The sequence below is a fragment of the Staurois parvus genome, unplaced genomic scaffold (genome assembly GCF_062004578.1).
Source record: "Staurois parvus isolate SC_StPar_1 unplaced genomic scaffold, SC_StPar_1.0 ptg000175l, whole genome shotgun sequence".
Taxonomy (NCBI): Eukaryota; Metazoa; Chordata; class Amphibia; order Anura; family Ranidae; genus Staurois; species Staurois parvus.
In genome coordinates, this window is record NW_028317971.1 from 15201556 (window position 1) to 15214761 (window position 13206).

The 13206-nt window shown below is 39.5% G+C and overlaps 1 protein-coding gene across 1 annotated transcript in view; it reads left to right on the forward strand.

The window, feature by feature from the left end:
- Window positions 1-13206, forward strand: part of DENND6B (DENN domain containing 6B) — a 61167-nt gene that overhangs the window by 21156 nt on the left and 26805 nt on the right. The window contains exons 12-17 of the mRNA XM_089676981.1: window positions 2411-2505; window positions 2622-2687; window positions 3560-3624; window positions 4733-4822; window positions 4894-4947; window positions 8824-8933. Coding sequence (XP_089533107.1) covers window positions 2411-2505; window positions 2622-2687; window positions 3560-3624; window positions 4733-4822; window positions 4894-4947; window positions 8824-8933 — 480 coding nt within the window. The remainder of the gene's footprint in view (window positions 1-2410; window positions 2506-2621; window positions 2688-3559; window positions 3625-4732; window positions 4823-4893; window positions 4948-8823; window positions 8934-13206) is intronic.

Consider the following 13206-nt stretch of genomic DNA (forward strand, 5'->3'; position numbering starts at 1 on the left):
TTGGAGGCATACTTTACTCCGTGTGTGGCTTCAGGCTTTGACCTCAGAGGTTTCTCTGTGGAATGTTTCCCCACATTCCTATAGCTGCATCTGGACCAACTTTTGACTCTCTTGTCCATTGGCCTTACATTCCTTGTAATTGAGTTTGCTCATGTGGCATGCTTTTCTGGAATCCAAAACCACCATTTAAACGCATTAGAAATATTCCTTTTTTATACTCTCACCCATGAGGTGGTATAACTAGTAGTTATCACTTCTGCTAGGTGAGTATCTGAATTGATGTCTTTATCCTGCAAGGAATGCTTTCTGATTTGTGTAGGAACAAAGTGGTGTTGATGCTCAGGACTTCCTTCTTGCTAACGTAGTTTCTGTCTTTCACCTCAACCAGAACCTTGTTCTTTAGTCCTTCTGTTAGGCTCCAGTCCACCTCAAGGAAATTTCCCTCCATTGTCTGGATGTGCTTGAGACTGTGAGCATCTGTCTGTTATTTGCTTCTTTTTAAAGACTGATAATCTTTTCGTCCTTACTTATGGAGCTCGGAAGGCTGCTCTGACTTGACCCACCATCTTTAGGTAGCTAAGGCAGGCCATCATCCGAACCTACCGTTTGTATCCTTGGCTGTCAAACCGCACTAAGCTATACCTGTGAAGCTTTTTTTGCATCTAGCAACTATTTCCCTAATTGCAAAGCTGCCACCTGGTCTTCTCTTCCCATGTTCCATAAGTTCTAGCAGGTGGACATTTCAACCTAATCTGATGGCAGCTTCGAGGATAAGCTTTTTGATGTCTTTACCGTCTAAGAATTTCAGTGTCCCTCAATAAAAAAGAAAGAAAATAAGTATTTTGTACTCACTGTAAAATCCTTTCTTGGTGTCCATTGAGAGACACAGGTCCCATTCCTCTGTGTTTATGTTCATACTGTCATACTGTCACTACTACTTTGCTACAAAACATGGACAGGGTTATCCTGAGCTGGCTAACAGTTTTTTCTTATTGGTATCCATTTTCCCTGTTTCCCATTGTTGATTTCAAGAAAAGGATTATATAGTAAGTAAAAAAAAAAGGAATATTGTTGTAAAATAATTACAAAATGTTCCTTTCCTGAATAATACCATGGCAGCATAGGAATGGTTAGATACCACCTTTTCTCCTACCCTAAAGGAACTATTTGGCCAAACGGGTTGTTTCCCTTTTCTGTTTTAAACTCAGGACCCCAGCATCTCTTAGATCAGATTTGCTGTTGCAGGGTGCAATACGTCTCCCTTTTTCATCTCCCCTCTAGTTATTAGCTGTTCAGCTCTCTAAGCTGATATCTAAACTCCAGGAAGATGGTCCTTTAATATAGTTTACAACAGGATTTGTGCGAAGTGCGCCCATTTAAGGCTACTTCTGACTCTTACAGACCAGCCTGGATATTGAACTGAACTTCGGCTCTATTAGAATGCAGATCACTGCACTCCAAGCCTTTTCCAAAGTTTTGTTGTCAAATTAGACTGTATCTTGGATGACAGTGAGAGCCGAGACTTCCAAGGTGGGATTTTGCCACTTGCTCTCGACTTGTTTGCCAGCTTCCAGATGGGATCACTGAAAAGTAGCTTCAGCATCCCATGAGCACAACGAAAAAAAATGTTCTCCCTGCATACAGGGTTACTAGTTCAATTCACTGAATGTCAGGGTACTTTAAGTTTACTCACAAGCGTCAGCTTTGTTAGAAATGTAGGTCATTGACACTTTTTTGGGGGGGACAAAATCAGAGGAAAGGTAGCATCATCCAGTTTCATCACTGTATGCTTTGTGCTGCCTAGCCAACTGGCTTATAGGGCTAAAGATTTGGCTCCCCCATAAGCATTGACAACACATTAAACCAAGAGAGTGTGGACTTTGTGGGCTTTCTGTCATAGGGTGCTGTTAGTAATTGTAGGGTGATGCCATGGTCCTCAATAATACCTTTAGGGCTCACTGTGGAGTAAAGCTAGCATCCTTATCCTGTTATTTTTGGTGTTAAAATTTCTGTTAGAACTGTGATTGAACTATTACTTCTTACCTTTTACGTTTTCTTTATTTCCCATTTTTTTGCTGCCATGGAGTTAGTCAGGAAAACAGAAATTTGTTATCACTTTCTTGAATTTTTCCTTTCCTGATTAAATCCATGGCAAAATGGGATCCCTCCCAGTTAAGTTGGTTAGTTATGGAACACAAGGACTTGATCAGCCTCAAAATTTATAGGAGAAGGATCCTATGGGGTTGGAGCAAAGGCGGAGTCTACCCATTCATATGGTGTTATGGAGTTAGGAAAGATTACTTTTTTTGTTTGCATGAATATTGAACACTAATTCCAACCATATAAGCATTTTGTATTATATGTTTAATGAAAATAATGTACAGATATGTTTTACTACTTTTTCTTTTAGACCCAGCCTTCTTCTAGGAGTCACCAATCCTTTCTTCATAAAAACTTTGCAGCATTGGCCACACATTCTACGAGTAGGAGAACCCAGGATATCTGGTAAGGGACATAATAGATTTTGCATAGCTTGACTTTTGTTGCCACTAAAAAATAAAAAATTATCAGTCAGTGTGTATGTGAATCAGCAAATAATGTACTACTTTTATTATTTGCAGGGGATCTGCCAAAGCAAGTAAAACTGAAGAAGCTAACAAAGCTAAAGACACTGGATACTAAAACTGGTGAGACTTTTGGAGTTAAATCGGGGGGGGGGGGGGGATAAAATGGGCCTAAACTGTACACATAAATGTGTGTTCATGCTCAAACAAAAATGTTAACAAAACAAACAAAAAAGGCAGACTCAATGGACCCCTTGGTCTTTATCAGCCGTCATTCTTTTATGTTTCTTTGTACACCTCCAATGAGAAATTCAGTGCTGGATGAAACCATCCTATAGGGCCATGTCCGTAGGACAACACATTGATAGTGTCAGAGTCAACCAGGTAAAGGAGCTACTTTCCTTAATAGCCTTAGCCCCTTGATTGCCCAGAATGCTGCAGAATCTTGCTCATTAGCAAGGGAGCAGCATGGTAATGACATCTCAGTGGTCCAGCTAGCAAGGGAGTGACCAAATAGGAAAAGGTAAGTGGCATTAAGCCAGCATCTAGCAGGTCACTCATCTAATATCAGCCTTAATGGAAGCCTGTAATGAGAGAAATTTGTAGTTTGCCTTTGCTACTTTCCTTCTGAAAATGCTATTTGCCTAGCTGTCTTTGAGTTTAGTAGTTAAAGACGTAGAACAAGTATGTTTCTAGTGAATTCAGAAACTACTGATCTGAATATGTGTCCAAGGTCAATGGCTCTGGATGTATTGAAACCACAGGATTGGCATGATAGCCAGGCAACTAGCACTTTTAGTTGGAAAGGTCAACAATGGCAATCCCACATATCCCACAAAATACAGGAATTGGCCATAGGAAAGAAATAGTCTGGTGGGAAAAAAGCTCTTCATCCACAATCTGCCCTCCTCTCTCTAATATTGTCCACATGCCCAGTCAGATAAATGTATTGTTGTTCCTTACATTTTTTTTTTGTAATCTTATGTTTACTTTAGGAATGTACACTTCCTACAAGCCGTTTCTTCATAAGGACAAGACACTTATCAAACAATTGCTAAAGGTAATACTGTGGCTATCATAAATGGTGAATATTCAATGTAGTGTGTAATCCTATACATCTACATTCTTTACATTTAGTAAGTGATACATTTACAGCCTTGGAAAGTGCTAACATTCATATATTGTAATCCATCATCCAGCAAAGCACTCGTTATTTTATTTCTATATAAATTCTGTTGAGCCTGTTGTATGATTCACGTGTCCCCTCACATTGCTTTGCTAAGACAGTTTCCCATGTTACCTGCTTGCTTTTGGAAAGTGATTTGGCATCATTGAACTTGAAGAGACCAAGCCTCGGTTAACATAGGCGATTTATATCTCATGATATTGAGGGATTTAAAGGCCAACTGTAATTTTTTTCCTTTTCTCTATTTAGTTCCCCCCACCCATCTGATTACTGACCTGCAAGTCTTATACTTACCTTCAGCCTTGATCCATCACTCTTCACTGTATGTTCTCCTGAAAATGGATACTTCTAACTATGCATGCATACTGCAGCCCCATTCATTCATATGGAAAAGCTATATTCTAAACAATGCCTTGAGGCTGCTGTAAGTATTGTTTTCCCATTGGAATAAATGGGGCTGTAGTGCACATGCACAGTAAGAAGCTCCATTTTTAGATGAAAGGCTGTGCATTTCCGATCAGTACCACACAGTGAAGGTTTTTGGATCAGGGCTGTAGTTAAGAAATAATAACACATAATGGGCAGCTTTGAAGAGGGTGGAAGAAACTAAGTAAAAAAGGAAAGAGTCTAATGCATGCATCGCCATCTACTGTGTATTGCATCACAAATATTAGGAGTACTAAGTTAATAAAAAAACATCTTGTAGCTGCATCAGTGAGTTGTCTGTATCTGTGAATGCTGTTCTTGTTTGTCTGTGTGTTAGATCTCAATACTGTAATGCTCTCACCTGGACCAGGAAAATGCAGTTCTCACACTACACACAGAAGTCATGCAATAACCTGCGTAGCACCATGCGGCATACCTCATGTTTGAACACAAGCATAAATTACTGACACCAGAATGTGAAGGTTTATTCTACTAGAGGCTGTGTGTATAAGGATACTAGTACACAAGCATACATTGTCTGATGTTTCTTCTGCAGGGTCTTCAGAAGAGGCTCCCATCTTCCACGCTGAGTTTATTGCTTCAGAAACATCTGTTTGAGCTTACACAAAGCTTCATGCTTCCACTGGTGAGGCACTCAGCTTTTGTTTGGTATTATGATTATTTTTACATTATTTTGATGGTTTCATTCTCCTTTAGGAGCGGTACATTGGTAGTCTGATGCCACATCACAGTTCCATTACACCCTGGAAGGTAAGATGTTTTTATACAATAGCATATTTTTATACATTTGACATACCTTTTATACCTTTTTTTTTTATTATATCTTTATTAATTTTTTTTTTTTAAGTAAAAAAACACTTTATCTTAAAATATTACATAATAAAAACTTTCACAGTCAATTTAATCCAAAACCCTTTCCCCCCTCCACCCCCCCCCCCTTTCAAATCCTCCTCCTATTCAAACACTTTTCCTCCACTTCTTGTTTCTCCCATATTTACCCATCTGTCTTCACCATGCCTCTCTCCAATCTTCTCGTACTATTACTCTTCAGAACCTTCCGTCATATCTTTTATCTCTCCCTATTTCTTTATACCCCAATCAATTCAAGGTATCTTTTTGATATTTTTAATTCATACCATCTTTCCAATGTTTTTTTAAATTTCTCCATTTTATCCTCTTCAATATGGTATAGTTCCTCCATCCTGTATATGTGTATATGTACTCCACTCTTTTTATCCAATCTTTTATTTTTGGAGTCTCCTGAACCTGCCAAAATTTGGGGATCAGCCCTTTTGCCCCATTTGTTAAGTAAAATATCAACATGTTCTTATAATTCTTCACTTTACTCTCAGATTTATGAAATAGACAAACCCAAGGGTCACTCAGCAAAATAACCCCATTATTTTTTGTATACACTGAATTATGATTTGCCAAAACTCCTGGATTTTAGGACACTGCCACCATATGTGTGCCATTGTTCCCTTACTCCCATATCCCCTCCAACATAAAGGTGAAGTCTCCGGTCTTTGTTTATGAGCTCTACTCAGTGTAATGTACCATCGAACCGTAAATTTATAAATCATTTCTACAACATTCGTATCTATTGCCCCGTGTACTAACTTAAACACTATCTTTTTTTGCGCCTCGTTCATTTTTGTTCCAAGCTCCTTTTCCCACTTTAACAAAATCGCTGTAGGCTCTGATCCAGCTATTATCGTAAAAATCTTATAAATATTCGAAGTAAAATGTTTTCGTGCTAAATTTAAACTTAACATTTGCTCAAATGGATACATGTCTTCCTCCATCCTTAATGGTTTTGGGAGCGCAGCAACAAAATTACCCAATGGATAACGCCATTCATCTAGTGTAAAAAAATAACTCCATCTTATTTTTTAGTTCTTGAAAAGAACATAGTTCCCCGTTATCTATAATATCTTTCAAACCTGCATTTCTATCTTCGCTAATAGTGGCTGTATCATCACTAATAGTGGCTCCAGAGTTATAACAAACAGGGGAGACAATGGGCATCCCTGCCTTGTTCTATTAAACATTTTAATGAACTGTGACAGTGAGCCATTAACCATTACCGCAGTTAATGGATTACTATATAACTTTCTTATCCACTGTAGCATTTTGGGTCCGATCCCTAGTTCCTCTAACGTATCTATCATAAATCCACAGTCTACCCTGTCGAAGGCTTTTTCAGCATCAATCGACAGAATTACCACAGGGGATTTCTCTCTCTTACTTTTTTGTATGAGGAGCAATGATCTTAATTCATTATCCGTTCCTTCTCTTCCTGGTATGAATCCCACTTGATCTAAGTGTATTTAATCCTGCATTAATTCTTGCAACCTCGTTGCTAAAATCATTTCGTATAATTTAATGCCTATATTCAATAGTGATAAGGGTCTATAGTTAGCACAATGGACCCATCTTTCCCCTCTGGTATAACTGTAATATGTGCCTGTAACGATTCCTCCCTCATTTCCATCCATTCTCCTAACGTGTTCATTTATGTGCACATTTTGGGGACAAGTTGTTCCTTAAACTTCCTATAATATCCTAATGTATGCCCATCTGGGCCGGGACTCTTTCCTGCTGCTGTACTTTTTAATGCTACATTAATTTCTTCTTCCATTTATAACTTTTTTTAAGGCTACTAATCTTGCTTCTCCTAATCTTGGCAATCTCACCTCTTTTAAATATGTCTGCCGTTTTTCCTTTTTTTCTCCTATTGTTTCATTCTGGTTCCTAGATTTATTCCATATAATTTACTATAATATTTTTTAAATACATCAGCGATATCAGTGGTTGAATGTACCAGTTCCCCCGTATCATCCTTGTTTTTTTTCTCTATAAAATTTCTCGATTTCTTTTCCCTTAGCCTTCTTATTAAGTATTTTCCTGGTCTATTCCCTCACTGATATCTTTCTCTAGCCACCATATTAAAGATTTTCCTCGACTCTTGTTCCATTAACTCCTTAAGTTCTTCTCTTTTTTGAATTGTCTTCTGTTGTATCTCTATATCCATCTTCTTTTTATGTAGTTGTTCTAAATCAAATAATTCCTCCGTTAATAGCTTTATTCTCCTCCCCCGGTCTTTTTTTTTATTTTTCAGAACCTATAAAGTCAAGATCCCTCTAATGTATGCCTTGTGTGTTTCCCAAACTGTAGCAACAGATACCCCTTCACTTTCATTAATCAAAATATTGTTCCATTTCCTTCCTTAATCTTATTTCAGTCGTTGGGTCCTGAAAAAGCGTCTCATTCAATCTCCACATAGTTATCTTATTTCTCTCCCCTCCCCACCTTAATCCCATTGTGACGGGTGCATGATCCGATAGTGACCTCACTTCTATATTGGATTTCACCAATGACTCCATAAGTCCATGCTCAATCATTTATATAATGCAATTGTGAGTAAACTCCATGTGCAGAAGGGAAGAAGGTATAGTCCCTTTCTCTAGGATGTATAACTCTCCAGGCGTCCATTAATTGGCACTGATGTAACATCTTTTACCAGACAGGTTTCTACCTCCCTCTCTCTGCACCTGTGATAATGCATCCATCAACGGATCCATGCAGAGATTAAAATCCCCCGCCATAATCCGCATCCCCCTCGTGAAACAAGAAGATATTCCTATATTTATCCCAGCCTCCCACATCTCCATTCCCTAAACCCCCCCTTTCGAGTCAACCCAGCCTAGTCTAATACATGCACCCCAACAAGACTTTAAAGTGATTGTAAAGCTTATTTTTTTAAATTCAAATAATAACCATGTTATGCTTACAAGCTCTGTGCAATGGTATTGCACAGAGCGACCCTAAACCTCCTCTTCTCGGGTTCCCTGCCAGTGCTCTGGGCTCCTCCTCCTATGGGGGCCACTTCCTATGGGGGCGCACCTACGGGCTCACTCCTAAGCCAGGCTATGTGCGCCTATTGACACACAGCATGGCTTAGCCCTGCTCACTCTCAGGATTTGTTTGACAGCAGCAGGAGCTCCCACTGCTGCCTCTGTGAGCAGAGAGAGAGAGCCACTGCAGACGGGCACAGTGCTGAATCGAGATCTAGCTTAGGTAATATACAGGGCGGTGACGGGTTGATACAAATACAAGGACATTTTTTACCTCAATGCAGAAATGCATTAAGGTAAAAAATGTCCAGCCTTTAGAACCGCATTAATATTTGATCTGAGAATCCACTGTAAATTATTTCATACCTTCTTTTATGCATTATTCAATTTGTGCATATATTTAAATAATTTACAAATCTGAAAAGTAATGAAAATGCTAATTGCCTAACTGTTACTTTGAACCTTTGGCTTCAATTGTCTGAGTTGCGCCTGAATCAAGTACAGAGATCACAAGTTCTTATCTACATGTTAGTTCTGGGTTAATGACTCGAAGTATTGAAGCTACAGTGAGTATCAGCCTGAAAACCAAGCAGCTAGAGTTTGCAGAAATAGATGTCTGCTATGAATTTAACGTTTCTGTGAGGATAGGTTTTTTTTAATGTAACCTTTTAAAAATAGTAATTGCTAACAGCATTTCGTATGATATATTCTTGTGTTTACCAAGCTCAAAGGTTGTATCGTTTAACAAATAGTTAATCTAAATGTACAGAATCCGCCCCAGGTGAGACCTTTCCAGCAAGAGGAGCTCATGAAGATGCTGGAACACACAGGACCTCAGTTCAGCTCTACAATAAAAGGAGATTGGATGGGGCTGTACAGGTAAATGAGGTGTCATTTTTGTTCTTTTATTTTAAGCTAAACCTAAAAGGACAGCTAAATACACATGAAAAACTAAGAGAGCTGTTTTACTTGACAAAGGATTTCTACTTCTGTCCATAAAGTCCTGAGATCTAATCACACAGCACAGCCACAAGGGTTTTTACTGTTAAAAGAGAAGTATTGTTTTTCTTTTTAAATCATTACCTAGGTGGATGCAATATCGATCCCCCGCTGGCTCAAAGGGTGAGAACTGAGTGATCAGACACTGCCGATCGCTCATTTTTCCCCGCCACTCTGAGCAGAGAGTGGTGACTGTCAGTCAAACAGCTTCTTTTCCAGTAGACCCTCAAGGTCCCAGTCAGTAGCTCAACAGCAACATTACTATCTGTTATTTAAAGTATTCTGAATCCACAGCACTGCTCCAGACCTACGCCTTTCACAGTCTGGAGATGCCCAGGATGCTGGTACAAAAAGCCCATCCCTGTTCACTTTCAAAAGATACTGATGAATAAAAGATGCACTCCGATATCCATTCTTCCAAACCCTTTTAATTTGCTGTCAATGGTCCATAGTGTCCCCATCCAGGAACTGCTCTCCTTAACACTTTTCACTACTACTGGCTTGATTGCAAAGATGGGGTGGTTAGGGAAGTACAGTGCTCAGAAGGACAGTTCAAAACTTCTGAGAATAGCAGTCATCAGTGGCAGGAGTTTGTAGCATAGGTCCAAGATGATGTCTGTAGAAAGTATCCATCCAAGCTCCTTCAGGAGAACAGGTATGCTGGAAATTGTAAGCTCTGCTGTACAACTTCCAGCATTCCATGCATATGACTTCTGTCAGCCATCCATGTCAATGTGGTTGCTGCTTTCTAGCCCCCAAGAATTCATGCTTTGCTGATAAGCGTGAATGGCACCCCTTAGCAATCAAGGACTTCTGCTGCAAAGGGTTTTATAGTTCAAGTAAGTAAAATGACATAGTAACATATGCCACCAAAAAAAAAATGCTGGCCAGCAAAGTATAACCCTTCGCACAACCATTATGCTTCAGGTTTTTGTCAGTAACTACACAGCTGTTTTTCAGTTCACAGAGGACCAATAAAGCTGGGGTATTTTTATGATCCAGAGCTAAGGCGGTTTTCCTGTTCATATCTCTGCAACTCATTGTGAGGGCCTAGCAGGCTTATGCTTGGTTGAAGTTTCCTCTGTGTAGTACTGAGGCAAATATGGTTGACGGACATTTTCTAGGGAGTTATAAATATTTTCTTTCTGTTTGCTTATACCTATGTACTTTGTGAACTGACCATTTTGGAGAGCCCTCCTCTGTTTTTTCTGCTGGGGCTTTACTCAAGGAAATGTTATGGTTTCAGCTTTCTCACCACCTTCTCCTTAGCTGCATTTGATGGCAAAAAAATCAACAGGGAGCACACAGGAAGTGGAAGGAATGTGGCGTGGCGTGCAATTTACTGACTGTTAAACAGTACCGTAGTGTTCTCACATTACATACTATGCTGATATCTGGATGCAGCAATTTGATCAATGTGTAAGCTCCTTCCCAGAGAGAATGTGGAAACGCATGCAGGCTTTATGATTGCTTAGGTATGAATGGGATAGCAGTATATTTGTCATATACTTGATGTCTCTTCTATGTGTATACCCAAGCCTCAGTGTGGAATTACACTGCCTGGAAGTTGTCGAAATCCTGGATTGGTGTACCCATGTGATACATACTCAACAAAAGCTCATGCCCTAAGCCAATGCAGCCTAGCTGGACATTGTCAGATTGTATTCTATGCTAAGGCAGGCTTAGTTACAGATTACAGTGACATTGTGCCCTATACTAATGCAAACTGTATGACAGAACATGGTTAGAATGTATTCCATGCTATGGCTTGTTGGGGAACAAAGCTCGGTCAGATTGTACTTTGAGTATTTTGTTTTTATAGTCTCTTCTGGTTATATATCAACAGCTATTGTGGATGTGTGCAGCTGTTTCCATGGAGCTCCACCCTGGTGCAGATATTACCTATACTCTACCCTGTTGCTTCTGAGTGGCCAGTGGATTCCCTTTCAGCATTTTGTTTTCTGTGGATTCTCTGTATTTTTAGAGGACAGGGTTCTGTCTGGAGCCCTGTTACAGGCCTGTTCATTGTCTTTGGTATTTATGTATAAATGGGCAGTTATGGCATTATTTTGGATCTTAGTTTTGTTTTCTATTTCTGGTGAGCAGCAGTGGGGTCACTATGCAAGTGCACCACAGCACTAAGTCCCACTTGACTTATGCAGGCATGGGACCTGTTAGGGTGTGCTTCAGCTGTCTTCTCGGGACCACCTCTGACCCATGCGTCATTAATGTCCATTTTACCCACTCCTCTGCTAAATCCCATACCATCATTCTGGATTTCTCTGCAAATCCATAATTAGATGTAAACTATATGCCCCCTCTGAAGAAAAAATCATTCAAATCGATTTTGATCTGCGACTATTACTCCAAAATCTGAGAATTTGTTTTCTTCTTATTGTGGTGATCAGTTTTACCCTTTTTTATAGTGAAATCGACAGCTCCTGCTTTTGATTATACCTTGTCAAACCATGGCTAGCTGGTTAACTTCTTTAAGAAAATTCTCCACTACTGCGATTAATCTTTTGCTTTTAGTACGCTTGGACAAATGCCCGTAAATTTTCATTTCAGTTGTGTCAGTCTAAGTTTTCCAGTTTTGCAACAACATGGTTCTGTTGTCAGTCCTCATGTGTGCTGACCTTGGTCAAGGTGCTACTAAAGAGACAGCAGCGCACCACCTCTTATATCGTGCAGGGCTGGAGGGACCAGTGAACAGGCAAGAGGAACTGCAGACTCTCCGATGCCAATAGAAGTAGAAAAAAGTTGGCAACATAGTCTCATTTTCAACAATCAATCCTTTATTTACTGCATTGTGGAAATCCAGTATAGAAAGGTGATTATGTTTTTTCAGCTAGACAGCCTTAATTATAACACCTTGATCAAGGTGCTAGACTGCAGAAATCTTGTATAAGGTCTTTGAGGGGCAATGTCTTTTCGGAATGATTCTAGAAACTAAAACACATCTTCCTTAGCAGAAGCTTAGGGAATGGACTGCTGAATGTTTGCTTCTGACTATTAAGAGATGTTCCTTTTTGTTTCCCAGATTTTTCATTGAGACCTTCCTAACCTGTTCCTGGTCTGGAACTCAAAGTCTGCCAAATCCTTAGGCAAGCTTTACTCAGCATGCAGGTGCACTTATGATATCCCCTGTGGGGATCCCTTGGACAACCTGCATCTTTGGCCATTAGTTGCAGTTGCAAGTGGTTGTATCCTAGGGCCAAAAAATGGAAATCTTCCCCTCAGTTTTTTCACCTCCAAACTACCTTTGTCTCCATAACAATTAGCAGATCTCATTGAGCCCTTTCTGGTCTTCTGGATCAAGATATCCTTGTCCCTGTTCCTGTGGTAGAATAGTTTTAGGGGCATTACTCCAACATTTTTACTGTTCCTGTACACAAAAGGAGCATTCATTTAATTTTGTATGTCTATAGTTTTTTATATTTCAATATTTGTATTGAGAAACAGGCATATAATAGCATAAAACAGGATGGCAAAAAAAAGGGGTCCACCTACATGGTGGGACGATATATAGAATCACAATCGCAACACTGATAGGCACGCAAAAAAATTTGACTAACAATGGCAATAAGGATACACACAGAGAGTGCCATTACCATCAAAACGTACAGGTTTCTTCAATCAATAAACAGAGACTAAACTGTAGTAATAAACCAAATGTAACAAAAACAATGCAGCGGATAAAGTAGAAAAAGAGAGAAGAAAGAGAGAAAAGGAGGAAACAGCTCCTAAGAAAAAGGAAAAAAATAGGGGGGGGGGGTCAGCTGTAAGACTCTCACGATACAGAAATGTAACTAATCCAAGGCTCCCAAGTCCCCTCAAATCTGGACACATCGTCATTGACAATACTTGTAAGTTTATCGTTTACCATTATCCAATTAAGTTTATGTTTCACCCTGTCTAATGGGATCACAGATTGTTTCCAACTTCAAGCTATGGTAATGTGAGTCGCCAGTAAGAGGTATAAAATTAGTTTAGTCAATTTTTTAGGAACGTCAGCGGGAAGTATATGAAACAAGGCCACTTCCGGTGATCTACAGATATTAACTCCTGTTACCGAATATATAAAATTAAATATGCGGATCTAGAACCTACTCACAACTGGACATTTCCACCAAACGTGGAACATAGTACCTTC